The 20,768-nt window shown below is 47.1% G+C and overlaps 1 protein-coding gene across 1 annotated transcript in view; it reads right to left on the bottom strand.

Annotated features, from left to right (window-relative positions):
• Positions 1–20,768, bottom strand: part of GRIK5 (glutamate ionotropic receptor kainate type subunit 5) — a 313,335-nt gene that overhangs the window by 177,957 nt on the left and 114,610 nt on the right. Inside the window, exon 2 of the mRNA XM_075278006.1 lies at positions 1,981–2,123. Coding sequence (XP_075134107.1) covers positions 1,981–2,071 — 91 coding nt within the window. The 5' untranslated portion in view covers positions 2,072–2,123. The remainder of the gene's footprint in view (positions 1–1,980; positions 2,124–20,768) is intronic.

Genomic DNA, 20,768 nt, shown 5'->3' with positions numbered 1-20,768 from the left:
CTGACCAGTCCTCATGGCCGTATATAGCCTGACTGGTCCTTGTGGCCGTATATAGCCTGACCGGTCCTCGTGGCCGTATATAGCCTGACCGATCCTCGTGGCCGTATATAGCCTGACCGGTCCTCGTGGCCGTATATAGCCTGACCGGTCCTCGTGGCCGTATATAGCCTGACCGGTCCTCGTGGCCGTATATAGCCTGACCGGTCCTCGTGGCCGTATATAGCCTGACCGGTCCTCGTGGCCGTATATAGCCTGACCGGTCCTCGTGGCCGTATATAGCCTGACCGGTCCTCGTGGCCGTATATAGCCTGACCGGTCCTCGTGGCCGTATATAGCCTGACTGGTCCTCGTGGCCGTATATAGCCTGACCGGTCCTTGTGGCCGTATATAGCCTGACTGGTCCTCGTGGCCGTATATAGCCTGACCGGTCCTCGTGGCCGTATATAGCCTGACCAGTGTTCGTGGCCGTATATAGCCTGACCGGTCCTCGTGGCCGTATATAGCCTGACCGGTCCTTGTGGCCGTATATAGCCTGACCGGTCCTCGTGGCCGTATAGGGGTCACTGACATATTGGATGTTTCCTCAGCTAAAATATCACCTTTGGAGGAATCGGTGAGATAAATCCGCCATGTACTGGTGCGGGGCTGAGGTTTCGGAGCCGGCGCGCTTCACTCTCTGGAGGTCACTTACTGTAGATGCCGCTTTCTTCCAGTTTTCCCCGACAACCTTTGGCAATCTGGCCGAACATCTGATGAGCCGCCGGCGAAAGCTGCCAAAGCCAGGAAGTGATTTGTCCAGACACTCGCCCAATGCCAAGAGCAACTGCACGTCAGGGGAGCGCTGCAGCGTGCCAGGGGTTAATGTAAGGGACAGAATGGAGCAACCAGACATGGGGGAGGGGGGTGCAGGGGCTACAGGACCTAACTGCCCGGTACACACTCAGGGTTACATATTGTATGGATCAGGAGGTTCTGCAGCAGCTGAGGTGTATGATGAAGTTCTGCAGCAGCTCAGGTGTACTATGAGGTTCTGCAGCAGCTGAGGTGTATGATGAGGTTCTGCAGCAGCTGAGATGTATTAGGAGGTTCTGCAGCAGCTGAGGTGTATGATGAGGTTCTGCAGCAGCTGAGGTGTATTAGGAGGTTCTGCAGCAGCTGAGGTGTGTATTATGAGGTTCTGCAGCAGCTGAGGTGTATGATGAGGTTCTGCAGCAGCTGAGGTGTATGATGAGGTTCTGCAGCAGCTGAGGTGTATGATGAGGTTCTGCAGCAGCTGAGGTGTATTAGGAGGTTCTGCAGCAGCTGAGGTGTATAGTATGAGGTTCTGCAGCAGCTGAGGTGTATTAGGAGGTTCTGCAGCAGCTGAGGTGTATAGTATGAGGTTCTGCAGCAGCTGAGGTGTATAGTATGAGGTTCTGCAGCAGCTGAGGTGTATAGTATGAGGTTCTGCAGCAGCTGAGGTGTATAGTATGAGGTTCTGCAGCAGCTGAGGTGTATAGTATGAGGTTCTGCAGCAGCTGAGGTGTATTAGGAGGTTCTGCAGCAGCTGAGGTGTATAGTATGAGGTTCTGCAGCAGCTGAGGTGTATAGTATGAGGTTCTGCAGCAGCTGAGGTGTATAGTATGAGGTTCTGCAGCAGCTGAGGTGTATGATGAGGTTCTGCAGCAGCTGAGGTGTATAGTATGAGGTTCTGCAGCAGCTGAGATGTATAGTATGAGGTTCTGCAGCAGCTGAGGTGTATTAGGAGGTTCTGCAGCAGCTGAGGTGTATAGTATGAGGTTCTGCAGCAGCTGAGGTGTATAGTATGAGGTTCTGCAGCAGCTGAGGTGTATTAGGAGGTTCTGCAGCAGCTGAGGTGTATAGTATGAGGTTCTGCAGCAGCTGAGGTGTATAGTATGAGGTTCTGCAGCAGCTGAGGTGTATTAGGAGGTTCTGCAGCAGCTGAGGTGTTATCATACAGTAGACCACATCACTTCTTACCGACACGTAGAGATGAGAGCAGCGAGGCACCAGGCGTGGTGAGGCTCAGGAGCAGCAGGAGGAGCGGAGCTCCCAGCTCAGGTTGCAGCATCTTCTTCTACTCCTCATGGAGACGGATCGAGGCGCAGCCAGGCTGACACCACCTGGGGGACAAGGAACACGGAGACATCATTAGGAGATCAAACATCACAGTGCGAAAACCAAGTCATAGACAGCGGCAGATTGGTGCAGATATATCTCTGAAGCTACTCTAGATGCCTCCATCAGCCACGTCACCAGCCCTACTGTCCCCCCCCCACACACACACACACACACACACACACACGTGTCCGACAAGCCACCAACTATGGATACGGTGAGGTCAGAGTATGGACGTCTTGTGGCCAATTGGTCAATGGTTAAGAAGTCTCATCAAACACGTGACCACTATATTGAGTCATCATTTACCAAAACTTCCATCTACAGGAATATGTCCACATGTGACAGGTCCACGACGCAGCGGACACCGACCAGTGACACTGACCAGTAAGGGTAGGATAGAAGTGCAGTCACATATACATGGAGGTGACCTCCAAAACTACAGAAAGTAACATCCAGGGCCGGAAGTGTCATGGAAGGATCTGCTCTAGGACAAAGGATGTCTCTACAGGAAGGAGGTCTCTACAGGAAGGAGGTCTCTACAGGAAGGAGGTCTCTACAGGAAGGAGGTCTCTACAGGAAGGAGGTCTCTACAGGAAGGTGGTGTCTACAGGAAGGAGGTCTCTACAGGAAGGAGGTCTCTACAGGAAGGAGGTCTCTACAGGAAGGAGGTCTCTACAGGAAGGAGGTCTCTACAGGAAGGAGGTCTCTACAGGAAGGAGGTCTCTACAGGAAGGTGGTGTCTACAGGAAGGAGGTCTCTACAGGAAGGAGGTCTCTACAGGAAGGAGGTCTCTACAGGAAGGAGGTCTCTACAGGAAGGAGGTCTCTATAGGAAGGTGGTCTCTACAGGAAGGAGGTCTCTACAGGAAGGAGGTCTCTACAGGAAGGAGGTCTCTATAGGAAGGTGGTCTCTACAGGAAGGTGGTCTCTACAGGAAGAAGGTGGTGTCTACAGGAAGGTGGTCTCTACAGGAAGGTGGTGTCTACAGGAAGGAGGTCTCTACAGGAAGGAGGTCTCTACCGGAAGGAGGTCTCTACAGGAAGGAGGTCTCTACAGGAAGGAGGTCTCTATAGGAAGGTGGTCTCTACAGGAAGGAGGTCTCTACAGGAAGGAGGTCTCTACAGGAAGGAGGTCTCTACAGGAAGGAGGTCTCTATAGGAAGGTGGTCTCTACAGGAAGGAGGTCTCTACAGGAAGAAGGTGGTGTCTACAGGAAGGTGGTCTCTACAGGAAGGTGGTGTCTACAGGAAGGAGGTCTCTACAGGAAGGAGGTCTCTACCGGAAGGTGGTCTCTACAGGAAGGTGGTCTCTACAGGAAGGAGGTGGTGTCTACAGGAAGGAGGTCTCTACAAGAAGGAGGTCTCTACATGAAGGTGGTGTCTACAGGAAGGTGGTGTCTACAGGAAGGAGGTCTCTACAGGAAGGTGGTCTCTATAGGAAGGAGGTCTCTACAGGAAGGAGGTCTCTACAGGAAGGAGGTCTCTACAGGAAGGTGGTCTCTACAGGAAGGTGGTCTCAACAGGAAGGTGGTCTCTACAGGAAGGAGGTCTCTACAGGAAGGTGGTGTCTACAGGAAGGAGGTCTCTACAGGAAGGTGGTCTCTACAAGAAGAAGGTTGTGTCTACAGGAAGGAGGTCTCTAGAAGAACATGGTCTCTACAGGAAGGAGATCTCAAGAGGAAGGAGTTCTCTACAGGAAGGTGGTGTCTACAGGAAGGAGGACTCTACAGGAAGGTGGTCTCTACAGGAAGGAGGTCTCTACAGGAAGGAGGTCTCTACAGGAAGGTGGTGTCTACAGGAAGGAGGTCTCTACAGGAAGAAGGTGGTGTCTACAGGAAGGAGGTCTCTACAAGAAGAAGGTGGTGTCTACAGGAAGGTGGTGTCTACAAGAAGGTGGTGTCTACAGGAAGGTGGTCTCTACAAGAAGAAGGTGGTGTCTACAGGAAGGAGGTCTCTACAAGAAGAAGGTGGTGTCTACAGGAAGGAGGTCTCTACAAGAAGAAGGTGGTGTCTACATGAAGGAGGTCTCTACAGGAATGAGGTCTCTACAGGAAGGAGGTCTCTACAGGAAGGTGGTGTCTACAGGAAGGAGGTCTCTACAGGAAGGTAGTCTCTAGAGGAAGGTGGTCTCTAGAGGAAGGAGGTCTCTAGAAGAAAATGGTCTCTACAGGAACAAGATCTCTACAGGAAGGTGGTCTCCACAGGGAGAAAAATGGAAATATCAGGGAATGATCTGCTCTAGGACATAGGTGGTCTCCTCGGAGCATTGCTCTCCTCCACTGTTGGTCTCCTCAGAGTGGTTTTTGCAGGACAATGTCCCAGTGTGAAGGTCCTTGTACAGGACAGGTGTCACCTTTAGAACATTTGTGTCTGGTTGTGGGATCTGCATTGTGTGACATGGCTTATGGGGATGGCGGGTGATGGCAGACACTTGAGATACAGGACGGCAAGATATCGTGTGTGGGGACAAAGGCCTATGTGACAGCAGATGCGTCTGCACAGAGAAGGGCTGCGTGATGGCGACACCTCAGTGACAGGAGGACAATCCCCCGCTGGAGTATACACGATGTCTGCTGAGGGGAGGACTACGATGTGATAGAAGAAGAGGCCGAATAATCAGCTCTGAGCAGAAGGAGGCGTCACCGGCTGATACTATCTGTACTGGGATAGATGGCGGCACGTCAGGGAGGAGAAGGCCTGACAAGACTGAATCTGCAGCAGCAACACACCGGCCGCAAAGTGACAGAAGATAGAAGCCGTCAGAGACTGGAAGAGGAGACCACAGTGGAATCCAGCAAGCGGCTCCTCGGAGAACCACGTCCTGACACTGCGCTCTAAGGAGGAACCACGTCCTGACACCGGGCTCTAAGGAGGAACCACGTCCTGACACCGGGCTCTAAGGAGGAACCACGTCCTACACTGGGCTCTAAGGAGGAACCACGTCCTACACTGGGCTCTAAGGAGGAACCACGTCCTGACACTGGGCTCTAAGGAGGAACCACGTGCTGACACTGGGCTCTAAGGAGGAACCACGTCCTGACACTGGGCTCTAAGGAGGAACCACGTCCTGACACTGAGCTCTAAGGAGGAACCACGTCCTGACACTGGGCTCTAAGGAGGAACCACGTCCTGACACTGGGCTCTAAGGAGGAACCACGTCCTGACACTGGGCTCTAAGGAGGAACCACGTCCTGACACCGGGCTCTAAGGAGGAACCACGTCCTGACACCGGGCTCTAAGGAGGAACCACGTCCTACACTGGGCTCTAAGGAGGAACCACGTCCTACACTGGGCTCTAAGGAGGAACCACGTCCTGACACTGGGCTCTAAGGAGGAACCACGTGCTGACACTGGGCTCTAAGGAGGAACCACGTCCTGACACTGGGCTCTAAGGAGGAACCACGTCCTGACACTGAGCTCTAAGGAGGAACCACGTCCTGACACTGGGCTCTAAGGAGGAACCACGTCCTGACACTGGGCTCTAAGGAGGAACCACGTCCTGACACTGGGCTCTAAGGAGGAACCACGTCCTGACACCGGGCTCTAAGGAGGAACCGCGTCCTGACACCGGGCTCTAAGGAGGAACCGCGTCCTGACACCGGGCTCTAAGGAGGAACCGCGTCCTGACACCGGGCTCTATGGAGGAACCACGTCCTGTCACTGGGCTCTATGGAGGAACCACGTCCTGACACCGGGCTCTATGGAGGAACCACGTCCTGACACCGGCTCTATGGAGGAACCACGTCCTGACACCGGGCTCTATGGAGGAACCACGTCCTGACACCGGGGTCTATGGAGGAACCACGTCCTGACACGGGCTCTAAGGAGGAACCACGTCCTGACACCGGGCTCTAAGGAGGAACCACGTCCTGATACCGGGCTCTAAGGAGGAACCACGTCCTGACACCGGGGTCTATGGAGGAACCACGTCCTGACACGGGCTCTAAGGAGGAACCACGTCCTGACACCGGGCTCTAAGGAGGAACCACGTCCTGATACCGGGCTCTAAGGAGGAACCACGTCCTTACACTGGGCTCTATGGGGGAACCACGTCCTGACACCGGGCTCTATGGAGGAACCACGTCCTGACACCGGGCTCTATGGAGGAACCACGTCCTGACACCGGGCTCTATGGAGGAACCACGTCCTGACACCGGGGTCTATGGAGGAACCACGTCCTGACACCGGGGTCTATGGAGGAACCACGTCCTGACACGGACTCTAAAGAGGAACCACGTCCTGACACCGGGCTCTAAGGAGGAACCACGTCCTGATACCGGGCTCTAAGGAGGAACCACGTCCTGACACCGGGCTCTAAGGAGGAACCACGTCCTGACACCGGGCTGTAAGGAGGAACCACGTCCTTACACTAGGCTCTATGGGGGAACCACGTCCTGACACTGGGCTCTATGGAGGAACCACGTCCTGACACCGGGCTCTATTGAGGAATCACGTCCTGACACCGGGCTCTATGGAGGAACCACGTCCTGACACTGGGCTCTATGGAGGAACCACGTCCTGACACCGGGCTCTATGGGGCCCATTGCTGTACTTGTATTGGGGCCCCTTGCTGTCTGTGTCTGATCTGAAGGGTCTCATGGCCTCGCACTGTCAGGGACGGTAGCGGATATACTGCGGGACACATGGGGGTAGGTCAGGAGCAGAGGATGGCGGTAGTCCTGTGACCTCCATCATGACTCTTCTAGGTCTTGTACCTGACGTCACATAGGACTGCAATGTCCAGATGTGACAGGAGCTGCGGGCGGGCGGGTGGTGTTGCTGCGGAGGGGAACACTCTTATTTAATAATACAGAAGCAAAGAGATGAAAAACCAGTAAAGCAATTACAGCGAAGAACGCCGGGTGCCATTAGGAGGCAAAATGGGACAAGAGGGAGCAAAACCGGAGCAGTCAGAGGAGAGGGGGCACCGGCAGCGGGATACGGGTCGAACACTGGAGACATTCATCTAAATGGTGGAGGCCGCAGAGAGGACAATGAACATCTCCTGATCCTCTGGAGGGTCTGATAATACACCAAATATATTAGAGAGTACCCCGACATGTCCCCTCAGCACAGGGGCGGCCATCGAGCAGACACATCACATATCAGGTCTCACTGCAGGGGTCAATGAGAACACCCCAACAACAGGCCTGTAGTACCCCATACCAAACACACAGTACTCCCCTAATAGACACACTGCACCCCTATAATATAGACACAGTACCCCCATAACATATACAAACAGCACCCCCACAAGACACAACCTGTAGATAGGACACCATATACAATCAGCTGTATACCCTATAGCTCAGTATAGTAGTCGGTATACATTGGTTGTGGCCATTACTTAGGATGTCACATATGGATTGTGTCTCTCTATATGTCTCGGGTGTTATATAATCAAGATCTGAGCCCTGTCCTCTCTCCTCTGTATACTGACGGGATCCTCGGCCACGCTCGGCCTTTGTTACTGCTATTACTTCATACATTCATATTCACTGTGCGGCCATTCAGGAGGGAATATTATAAAGGAATCAGCAGCCGCCATCTATAATGTCCATAAGACACACAACTGGAGACATGAAACGCCCCCGGTGCGAGAAACAAAATGGAGCCCCCTGTGCCGATCCCTGCGCTACCCCGGGGTAACTCACTAATGTCGCCTGTGGAGAGAGCGGTGTCACTACAGAGATGGAGAGGATCGAGGGGAGGTCACTGCTAATGTCAGACTGGGCACCCCCGGAGGTGTGGCCCCCCATCCTCAGCCCTTCTCCTATAACTCACCCACAACTCCTCACCCAATAGCAAAATGGAGGACCAGGGTGGGTCGGGGATGTCACATGGGCGTCCTGTACTGGTGCTGCTCAGTATCTCCCCCCTTTATTTCCATCCCATTCTCAGCGCCCCATCGTGCTCCTCTGAATACACATGACATGTCGTGTTCTTCCCGTGTTCATCACCTGTCACTTGCACCTACAAGGTCATCCATCACGTCGAGCTCCAGCCTATCTCCCCATGGCCAAGCGCTCAATACATTATCCACACTCCAATCTATAATGAAAGCTTCTAATAGACATTTGTGCCTGGCTCATCCCTCTTGTCGGCCGCCCCTCTCTGACAGACCCTTCGCTGCACCCCTTCTTGTTTTATCATTTCATTTAAGCTCCTGCCATCCGAGACGCAGAACAACCGGATTTCAGGAATTTATTTTCCATCGTTTACAGTAATGCTGAAATTCAGGAATAGCTGCGATAGAATCACCCCAAAGAATTGTCGCCGACAACAGATGGAGCGCAGCGCCAGGGAAGGCACGGCCGAGGCCGAAGATTATGTCAAGAGGTCTATCAAGTAATAAGGTAACAAATGTAATAAATGGCAACAATGTAATAAAGAACGATGTATAAAATGGCAACAATGTAATAAAGGACGGAACACAGCAAATAACATTAGGGTAACAAATTGCAACAATGTAATAAACGGCAACAATGTAATAAATAGAAACAATGTAACAACAACAATGTAATAAAGGACGATGTATTAAATGGCAACAATCTAATAAACAACAACAATGTAATAAAGGACGGAACACAGCAAATAACATAAGGGTAACAAATCGCAACAATTTAATAAATAGAAACAATGTCACAACAATGTAATAAAGGACGATGTATTAAATGGCAACAATCTAATACACAACAACAATGTAATAAATAGAAACAATGTAACAACAACAATGTAATAAAGGATGGAACGCAGCAAATAACATCAGGGTAACAAATCGCAAGAATGTAATAAACGGCAACAATGTAATAAACAACAATGTGTTAAATGTAATGTAATAAATGGCAACAACATCACAAAGGACTGAATGCAGCAAATAACATCAGGGTAACAAATGGGCACAATGTAATAAACAACAATGTCACTAGTGGCCGCAATGATTGGACGTTGTAACCCCGACCACATCTGTATTAAAGGGATTCTGTAACATAAAATAGAACTTCTCATATTCACTCTCCATGTGAACATGCCCTGACTACCACACGTGACCATGGTGGCTAGCTCTCCCCATACATACAGAGGCCAATGCGTTCATACTCTGCCCCCTGTAGACACCGGCTGACACCCGGGAAGTGCCATCTATCAGTTCAGCCCCAGTCCAGTGTAATACCCCATGTCCTGACCCCCCATATCTGAAAGCTTTTCACTTGTACCTTGTGTTGCTTCTGTGATAACCTTGAGTTTCTGTGTTTTGCAGTTCTTGTCTCCTGCGTCTCCTTCCTGCACCAGCCATCGTGGGCTCTCCAACCACCATCATGCTCAGGGAGCATTACTACTGCCAGGATGTGCCCCGGGTGACACTACTGCTACCTGCAGGCCCCAGCATTGGAGAGGCATCATAGGATGTGGTCAGGAGCCTCGCCACTATGATCCCAGACTACTACTCCTATCCTCCTAGGCTTCCTCCTTATGGGCGGCCGCACACAGACTTTGTGGTCTCCTCACCACAGCTTGTCCTTGTTGCTCTGCCACGTAATCCTCGTCTCATGATTCTGCTCCTATGAGTTAATGGACATCTCGGTTTGATAATTGTTTGTATTCCATGTGAACTGTGTGATGAACCATCAGTAGCTGCCCCGCCAAGTAGTGCACCAAGAGGTGGAGATAGGTGGGGGTGGAAGGGAAGGGTATTATACAACACCATGGGGGAAGGAGCGGGGTGAGGGGAAGAAAGCAAGAGGGAAATGGAAGGAGACGGAAGTGCGAGTATAAGAAGTGTCAGCAGGTCTGGTGGATGGAGGTGACATCAGAGGTGCAAGGAGACATCACTGGAAGGGAGGGAGAGAAGTTTCAGCAGGTCTAGTCCTGGCAGAGGTCTCGAGCCATCTAAACACCAGCAGAGGTCTCGGGCCTTGTACACACCGGCAGGTCTAGTCCTGGCAGAGGTCTCGGGCCTTGTACACACCGGCAGAGGTCTCAGGCCTTGTACACACCGACAGGTCTAGTCCTGGCAGAGGTCTCAGGCCATCTACACACCGGCAGAGGTCTCAGGCCTTGTACACACCGGCAGGTCTAGTCCTGGCAGAGGTCTCGAGCCATCTAAACACCAGCAGAGGTCTCGGGCCTTGTACACACCGGCAGGTCTAGTCCTGGCAGAGGTCTCGGGCCTTGTACACACCGGCAGAGGTCTCAGGCCTTGTACACACCGGCAGGTCTAGTCCTGGCAGAGGTCTCAGGCCATCTACACACCGGCAGAGGTCTCAGGCCTTGTACACACCGGCAGGTCTAGTCCTGGCAGAGGTCTCGGCCGTCTACACACCGGCAGAGGTCTCAGGCCTTGTACACACCGGCAGGTCTAGTCCTGGCAGAGGGCTCAGGCCTTGTACACACTGGCAGGTCTAGTCCTGGCAGAGGTCTCAGGCCTTGTACACACCGGCAGGTCTAGTCCTGGCAGAGGGCTCAGGCCTTGTACACACTGGCAGGTCTAGTCCTGGCAGAGGTCTCAGGCCTTGTACACACCGGCAGGTCTAGTCCTGGCAGAGGGCTCAGGCCTTGTACACACTGGCAGGTCTAGTCCTGGCAGAGGTCTCGGGCCATCTACACACCGGCAGATCTAGTCCTGGCAGAGGTCTCGGGCCGTCTACACACTGGCAGGTCTAGTCCTGGCAGAGGTCTCGGGCCGTCTACACACCGGCAGGTCTAGTCCTGGCAGAGGTCTCGCTTCTTGTACACACCGGCAGGTCTAGTCCTGGCAGAGGTCTCGGGCCGTCTACACACTGGCAGGTCTAGTCCTGGCAGAGGTCTCGGGCCTTGTACACACCGGCAGAGGTCTCAGGCCTTGTACACACCGGCAGGTCTAGTCCTGGCAGAGGTCTCAGGCCATCTACACACCGGCAGAGGTCTCAGGCCTTGTACACACCGGCAGGTCTAGTCCTGGCAGAGGTCTCGGCCGTCTACACACCGGCAGAGGTCTCAGGCCTTGTACACACCGGCAGGTCTAGTCCTGGCAGAGGGCTCAGGCCTTGTACACACTGGCAGGTCTAGTCCTGGCAGAGGTCTCAGGCCTTGTACACACCGGCAGGTCTAGTCCTGGCAGAGGGCTCAGGCCTTGTACACACTGGCAGGTCTAGTCCTGGCAGAGGTCTCAGGCCTTGTACACACCGGCAGGTCTAGTCCTGGCAGAGGGCTCAGGCCTTGTACACACTGGCAGGTCTAGTCCTGGCAGAGGTCTCGGGCCATCTACACACCGGCAGATCTAGTCCTGGCAGAGGTCTCGGGCCGTCTACACACTGGCAGGTCTAGTCCTGGCAGAGGTCTCGGGCCGTCTACACACCGGCAGGTCTAGTCCTGGCAGAGGTCTCGCTTCTTGTACACACCGGCAGGTCTAGTCCTGGCAGAGGTCTCGGGCCGTCTACACACTGGCAGGTCTAGTCCTGGCAGAGGTCTTGCTTCTTGTACACACCGGCAGGTCTAGTCCTGGCAGAGGTCTCAGGCCCTTTTGTGAGCCCTAGATCAGGATGTCTTTGTAGAATGGGAGGAAATCCACGCAAACACAGGGAGAACATACAGACTCCTTGCAGATGTTGCCTTAGGTAGGATTCGAACCCAGGACTCCAGCGCTGCAAGGCTGCACTGCTAACCACTGAGCCACCATGTTGCCCCCATTTCCTTGAGTTTCAGATGGGTTTGGCGCGGTCTCCAGATTCCCCGCACACCCTCACGTTATGTAGACTTGTATCAGTCACTGGTAAGTGAGCTCTCCGATGTGCGACGGCTTTGAGCGTCGTCTGAAGACATTGGGGAATCCTTACAAGATGAGCGCTCGATGTGCCTGAAGATGCAGCAAACAGGCTCATCCCGGAGACGCGGATCCTTCTGTGCATGGACGGCGGCCGCTTATCTGCAGTCATTGTCATTCTATTCATGTCCTAGTGTGTGAGAAGATGTAACCACCGCCATCCTGATGCAGATGTATCACCGCCATATACAGTATATACAGGAGAACATCAGACACTACCCTGCAAGCCTGAATGTAGGGGGCGCTCTAAAGCTCTGCAGACCAAGCACAACATCTCTGCCAGGACTGCCCCGAGAAGGACTGAGCAATGACTTATGTATCAGAAGATTCTAGAACCAGAGCCCTAGAGCAAGAATGCCCCGGGCACAAAGAGTCTAAGGGGGCAACAGCCCAACCCCCCACAGGGCAAATGTAGTGACTAGAAAAAAATCTACTACCTGCATAAGCCGGGGCAGAAGGTATCATGTGCACTGCATGGCACTAGTATCCAGTCACTGCGGTGATATTACTTGTGCACTATATGTTTATATGTGATGTCCTGACCAGGGCATGTCCTCCTCAGTGATGTCCTCCTCAGTCATGTTCTCCTCAGTCATATCCTCCTCAGTCATGTCCTCCTTAGTCATGTCCTCCTCATTCATGTCCTCATCAGTCATGTCCTCCTCAGTGATGTCCTCCTCAGTGATGTCCTGACCGGGGCATGTCCTTCTCAGTGATGTTCTCCTCAGTCATGTCCTTCTCAGTCATGTCCTCCTCAGTCATGTCCTCCTCAGTCATGTCCTCCTCAGTCATGTCCTCCTCAGTCATGTCCTCCTCAGTCATGTCCTCCTCAGTGATGTCCTGACCGGGGCATGTCCTTCTCAGTGATGTTCTCCTCAGTCATGTCCTTCTCAGTCATGTCCTCCTCAGTCATGTCCTCCTCAGTCATGTCCTCCTCAGTGATGTCCTGACCGGGGCATGTCCTCCTCAGTGATGTCCTGACCGGGGCATGTTCTCCTCAGTGATGTCCTCCTCAGTGATGTCCTCCTCAGTCATGTCCTCCTCAGTCATGTCCTCCTCAGTCATGTCCTTCTCAGTCATGTCCTCCTCAGTCATGTTCTCCTCAGTCATGTCCTCCTCAGTGATGTCCTGACCGGGGCATGTCCTCCTCAGTGATGTCCTGACCGGGGCATGTTCTCCTCAGTGATGTCCTCCTCAGTGATGTCCTTCTCAGTCATGTCCTCCTCAGTCATGTCCTTCTCAGTCATGTCCTCCTCAGTGATGTCCTGACCGGGGCATGTTCTCCTCAGTGATGTCCTTCTCAGTGATGTCCTTCTCAGTGATGTCCTCCTCAGTCATGTCCTCCTCAGTCATGTCCTCCTCAGTCATGCCCTCCTCAGTCATGTCCTCCTCAGTCATGTCCTCCTCAGTCATGTCCTTCTCAGTCATGTCCTCCTCAGTGATGTCCTGACCGGGGCATGTTCTCCTCAGTGATGTCCTCCTCAGTCATACCCTCCTCAGTCATGTCCTTGTCAGTCATGTCCTCCTCAGTCATGTCCTCCTCAGTCATGTCCTCCTCAGTCATGTCCTTCTCAGTCATGTCCTCCTCAGTGATGTCCTGACCGGGGCATGTCCTCCTCAGTGATGTCCTTCTCAGTGATGTCCTCCTCAGTCATGTCCTCCTCAGTCATGTGCTCCTCAGTCATGCCCTCCTCAGTCATGTCCTTCTCAGTCATGTCCTCCTCAGTCATGTCCTTCTCAGTCATGTCCTCCTCAGTCATGTCCTCCTCAGTCATGTCCTCCTCAGTCATGTCCTCCTCAGTCATGTCCTTCTCAGTCATGTCCTCCTCAGTGATGTCCTCCTCAGTCTTGTCCTCATCAGTCATGTCCTCCTCAGTCATGTCCTCCTCAGTCATGTCCTCCTCAGTCATGGTCTCCTCAGTCATGTCCTCCTCAGTGATGTTCTCCTCAGTCATGTCCTCCTCAGTCATGTCCTCATCAGTCATGTCCTCCTCAACCATGTCCTCCTCAGTCATGGTCTCCTCAGTCATGTCATCCTCAGTGATGTTCTCCTCAGTGATGTCCTCCTCAGTGATGTCCTCCTCAGTGATGTCCTCCTCAGTGATGTTCTCCTCAGTCATGTCCTCCTCAGTCATGTCCTCCTCAGTCATCTCCTGACCGGGTCATGTCCTCCTCACCTTTGTCCTCTCCGCACTGATACTGTATCACTAATATTCCCATTATGGAGAGGACTATATGGAGGACTGGTGAGACATACGATATGACGAGACTGTTACATCAGGACACGGGAAACACCTGCACACACAGGAGACAGCAGAGGAGCGACCCAGCAGCTGTCACACTGACTGATGGCCTCCATTATTATCCCCGGGTCGTTATATGGAGATGGAGCTCTGCTGTGATAAATGGGACAATGCTCAGAGGGGTCTCATCTATCAGCACCCCTCCCCCACTCATATATATGTATGCAAACAAGTGCCCGTGCACAGCGTATATATACATGGCCATACTCATGAGCGCGTATACCCTCCATCTGTATGAGCGGCTAAGACTCAAGGATACAGGATATATCTTATACAAGTTATACAGTATACAAGGTACAGGCTACACCATATACTGTATACACTGTGCAGTTTATATAATATACAGGATATACAATATATAGATTATATACTATGCACTACACAGGTTATACAATACATAGCATATACTGTATAGGTTATATAGTATACACTGTGCCCTATGGGGTGAAGGTGACTGTGTAAGGTAACATAAGAGGTTTTAGGGGTTGTCAGTGACTATTCTGTGCCTGACGTGTCGTGGGTCCATATCCGTGGCGTTCAGAGACGATTACATGGTTATGTCAGGTATAAACAACTCCAATCCCAAAACTGCGCATACTTCGACTATACCACAATCTACACTGCACAATATCAACAGAAGATCCCGCGAACCTGCAGAAATCCATCTGCACAAGGCCGACGGTCACTACTGCATGCTCATGATCTCCGGGCCCTCAGGGGCCACTTCACTAACACCAGGCAAGAATCAGTAATATAAATCACTGCATGTGGTCAGGAATATTCCAGAAACTACAGACAGTGAATACAATTCTCCAAGCAATCTACAAATGTAAGTTAAAGCTGTATCATGTGAAGATGAAGCCACATAGCAGCACAAACCAGAAATACTGCCATCTACTCTGGACCACAGCTCATGTACCGCAGACAGAGGCAAAACCGAAATCTGATCTGTGGTCAGATGAACCAAAATGTGAAACCGCGGGTGCCATGTCCTGCGGACTCAAGAGATTAAAAGTAGCAAATTGGATTAAAGGTGTTTTCCCCTCCAGTGTGTCAGCACTGCCTGGAGCAGATCAGATAATATGCAGATGCTTGTACACAATGGACTGAGAGTTAGCTGAGTGTTACATAGAGAGATAACAGACCTGGGACCTGAGATAAGCGGCGGCAGGAGCAGTGTAATATAGTATCCTACTAATATGATAAATGTGAAAGTTTGGATGTTTGTTCCTCAATCACGCAAACAGTAACACATCGGCTACTTTGTATCCCGGTAAATGACATGGCTTCACTACTGTTCTGGATTTATGGTCACATACTATATTACACTGCTCCTGCAGCCGTTTATCTCAGGTCCCAGGTCTGTTATCTCTCCCGGATACAAAGTAACCGATGTGTTACTCCAGGTTACAGAGTATCTATGGGACAAATCTCTTCCAAATCTGTTCAGCCGTTTTTGCATGATTGAGGCACGAACATCCAAACTTTCACATTTATAATATTAGTGGGAAGGATTCTGCAGCTTTCCTCTTCTGATCTTTCCTCTCACCCTCTGATCTATGTTCTATATTCTATTCTGTAGCTTTCACCCTCTGATCTATGTTCTATATTCTATTCTATAACTTTCACCTTCTGATCTGTTCTATATTCTATTCTATAACTTTCACCTTCTGATCTATGTTCTATATTCTATTCTGTAACATTCCTCTTCTGATCTATGTTCTATATTCTATTCTGTAACTTTCCTCTTCTGATCTATGTTCTATATTCTATTCTGTAACTTTCACCTTCTGATCTATGTTCTATATTCTATTCTGTAACTTTCCTCTTCTGATGTATGTTCTATATTCTATTCTGTAACTTTCACCCTCTGATCTATGTTCTATATTCTATTCTGTAACTTTCCTCTTCTGATGTATGTTCTATATTCTATTCTGTAACTTTCCTCTTCTGATCTATGTTCTATATTCTATTCTGTAACTTTCCTCTTCTGATTTATGTTCTATATTCTATTCTGTAACTTTCCTCTTCTGATCTATGTTCTATATTCTGTTCTGTAACATTCCTCTTCTGATCTATGTTCTATATTCTATTCTGTAACTTTCCTCTTCTGATCTATGTTCTAAATTCTATTCTGTAACTTTCCTCTTCTGATCTATGTTCTATATTCTATTCTGTAACTTTCCTCTTCTGATCTATGTTCTATATTCTATTCTGTAACTTTCACCCTCTGATTTATGTTCTATATTCTATTCTGTAACTTTCCTCTTCTGATCTATGTTCTATATTCTGTTCTGTAACATTCCTCTACTGATCTATGTTCTAAATTCTATTCTGTAACTTTCCTCTTCTGATCTATGTTCTATATTCTGTTCTGTAACATTCCTCTTCTGATCTATGTTCTATATTCTATTCTGTAACTTTCCTCTTCTGATCTATGTTCTATATTCTATTCTGTAACTTTCACCCTCTGATCTATGTTCTATATTCTATTCTGTAACTTTCACCCTCTGATCTATGTTCTATATTCTGTTCTGTAACATTCCTCTTCTGATCTATGTTCTATATTCTATTCTGTAACTTTCACCCTCTGATCTATGTTCTATATTTTATTCTGTAACTTTCACCTTCTGATCTATGTTCTATATTCTATTCTGTAACTTTCACCCTCTGATCTATGTTCTATATTCTATTCTGTAGCTTTCACCCTCTGATCTATGTTCTATATTCTATTCTGTAACTTTCACCTTCTGATCTATGTTCGATATTCTATTCTGTAACTTTCACCTTCTGATCTATGTTCTATATTCTATTCTGTAACTTTCCTCTTCTGATCTATGTTCTATATTCTATTCTGTAACTTTCACTCTCTGATCTATGTTCTATATTCTATTCTGTAGCTTTCACCCTCTGATCTATGTTCTATATTCTATTCTGTAACTTTCACCTTCTGATCTATGTTCTATATTCTATTCTGTAACTTTCACCTTCTGATCTATGTTCGATATTCTATTCTGTAACTTTCACCTTCTGATCTATGTTCTATATTCTGTTCTGTAACTTTCCTCTTCTGATATATGTTCGATATTCTATTCTGTAACTTCCACCTTCTGATCTATGTTCTATATTCTATTCTGTAACTTTCCTCTTCTGATCTATGTTCTATATTCTATTCTGTAACTTTCACCTTCTGATCTATGTTCGATATTCTATTCTGTAACTTTCACCTTCTGATCTATGTTCTATATTCTATTCTGTAACTTTCCTCTTCTGATCTATGTTCTATATTCTATTCTGTAACTTTCACCTTCTGATCTATGTTCGATATTCTATTCTGTAACTTTCACCTTCTGATCTATGTTCGAAATTCTATTCTGTAACTTTCCTCTTCTGATCTATGTTCTATATTCTATTCTGTAACTTTCCTCTTCTGATCTATGTTCTATATTCTGTTCTGTAACATTCCTCTTCTGATCTATGTTCTATATTCTATTCTGTAACTTTCCTCTTCTGATCTATGTTCTATATTCTATTCTGTAACTTTCACCATCTGATCTATGTTCTATATTCTATTCTGTAACTTTCACCTTCTGATCTATGTTCGATATTCTATTCTGTAACTTTCACCTTCTGATCTATGTTCTATATTCTATTCTGTAACTTTCCTCTTCTGATGTATGTTCTATATTCTATTCTGTAACTTTCCTCTTCTGATCTATGTTCTATATTCTGTTCTGTAACATTCCTCTTCTGATCTATGTTCTATATTCTATTCTGTAACTTTCCTCTTCTGATCTATGTTCTATATTCTGTTCTGTAACTTTCAACCTCTGATCTATGTTCTATATTCTATTCTGTATCTCTCACCCTCTGATCTATGTTCGATATTCTATTCTGTAACTTTCACCCTCTGATCTATGTTCTATATTCTATTCTGTAGCTTTCACCCTCTGATCTATGTTCTATATTCTATTCTGTAGCTTTCACCCTCTGATCTATGTTCCATATTCTATTCTGTAACTTTCCTCTTCTGATCTATGTTCTATATTCTATTCTGTAACTTTCCTCTTCTGATCTATGTTCTATATTCTGTTCTGTAACATTCCTCTTCTGATCTATGTTCTATATTCTATTCTGTAACTTTCCTCTTCTGATCTATGTTCTATATTCTATTCTGTAACTTTCTTCTTCTGATCTATGTTCTATATTCTGTTCTGTAACATTCGTCTTCTGATCTATGTTCTATATTCTATTCTGTAACTTTCACCCTCTGATCTATGTTCTATATTCTATTCTGTAACTTTCACCCTCTGATCTATGTTCTATATTCTATTCTGTAACTTTCACCTTCTGATCTATGTTCTATATTCTATTCTGTAACTTTCCTCTTCTGATGTGTGTTCTATATTCTATTCTGTAACTTTCCTCTTCTGATCTATGTTCTATTTTCTATTCTGTAACTTTCCTCTTCTCATGTGTGTTCTATATTCTGTTCTGTAACATTCCTCTTCTGATCTATGTTCTATATTCTATTCTGTAACTTTCACCCTCTGATCTATGTTCTATATTCTATTCTGTAGCTTTCACCCTCTGATCTATGTTCTATATTCTATTCTGTAACTTTCACCATCTGATCTATGTTCTATATTCTATTCTGTAACTTTCACCTTCTGATCTATGTTCTATATTCTATTCTGTAACTTTCACCCTCTGATCTATGTTCGATATTCTATTCTGTAACTTTCCAATTCTGATCTATGTTCTATATTCTATTCTGTAACTCACCTTCTGATCTATGTTCGATATTCTATTCTGTAACTTTCACCTTCTGATCTATGTTCTATATTCTATTCTGTAACTTTCCTCTTCTGATCTATGTTCTATATTCTGTTCTGTAACATTCCTCTTCTGATCTATGTTCTATATTCTATTCTGCAACTTTTCTCTTCTGATCTATGTTCTATATTCTGTTCTGTAACATTCCTCTTCTGATCTATGTTCTATATTCTATTCTGTAACTTTCACCCTCTGATCTATGTTCTATATTCTATTCTGTAACTTTCACCCTCTGATCTATGTTCTATATTCTGTTCTGTAACATTCCTCTTCTGATCTATGTTCGATATTCTATTCTGTAACTTTCCTCTTCTGATCTATGTTCTATATTCTATTCTGTAACTTTCACCCTCTGATCTATGTTCTATATTCTATTCTGTAACTTTCACCTTCTGATCTATGTTCTATATTCTATTCTGTAACTTTCCTCTTCTGATCTATGTTCGATATTCTATTCTGTAACTTTCACCTTCTGATCTATGTTCTATATTCTATTCTGTAACTTTCCTCTTCTGATCTATGTTCTATATTCTATTCTGTAGCTTTCACCCTCTGATCTATGTTCTATATTCTATTCTGTAAATTTCACCTTCTGATCTATGTTCGATATTCTATTCTGTAACTTTCACCTTCTGATCTATGTTCTATATTCTATTCTGTAACTTTCCTCTTCTGATCTATGTTCTATATACTGTTCTGTAACATTCCTCTTCTGATCTATGTTCTATATTCTATTCGGTAACTTTCCTCTTCTGATCTATGTTCTATATTCTATTCTGTAACTTTCACCATCTGATCTATGTTCTATATTCTATTCTGTAACTTTCACCTTCTGATCTATGTTCTATATTCTATTCTGTAACTTTCACCCTCTGATCTATGTTCGATATTCTATTCTGTAACTTTCCAATTCTGATCTATGTTCTATATTCTATTCTGTAACTCACCTTCTGATCTATGTTCGATATTCTATTCTGTAACTTTCACCTTCTGATCTATGTTCTATATTCTATTCTGTAACTTTCCTCTTCTGATCTATGTTCTATATTCTGTTCTGTAACATTCCTCTTCTGATCTATGTTCTATATTCTATTCTGCAACTTTTCTCTTCTGATCTATGTTCTATATTCTGTTCTGTAACATTCCTCTTCTGATCTATGTTCTATATTCTATTCTGTAACTTTCACCCTCTGATCTATGTTCTATATTCTATTCTTTAACTTTCACCCTCTGATCTATGTTCTATATTCTATTCTGTAACTTTCACCTTCTGATCTATGTTCTATATTCTATTCTGTAACTTTCCTCTTCTGATCTATGTTCGATATTCTATTCTGTAACTTTCCTCTTCTGATCTATGTTCGATATTCTATTCTGTAACTTTCACCTTCTGATCTATGTTCTATATTCTATTCTGTAACTTTCCTCTTCTGATCTATGTTCTATATTCTATTCTGTAGCTTTCACCCTCTGATCTATGTTCTATATTCTATTCTGTAACTTTCACCTTCTGATCTATGTTCGATATTCTATTCTGTAACTTTCACCTTCTGATCTATGTTCTATATTCTATTCTGTAACTTTCCTCTTCTGATCTATGTTCTATATTCTATTCTGTAACTTTCACCTTCTGATGTATGTTAGAAATTCTATTCTGTAACTTTCCTCTTCTGATCTATGTTCGATATTCTATTCTGTAACTTTCACCTTCT

This window comes from Leptodactylus fuscus, chromosome 6, assembly GCF_031893055.1.
Source record: "Leptodactylus fuscus isolate aLepFus1 chromosome 6, aLepFus1.hap2, whole genome shotgun sequence".
Taxonomy (NCBI): domain Eukaryota; kingdom Metazoa; phylum Chordata; class Amphibia; order Anura; family Leptodactylidae; genus Leptodactylus; species Leptodactylus fuscus.
Note: the sequence above shows the minus strand (reverse complement) of the source record. Positions and strands in the feature narration are given on the sequence as shown.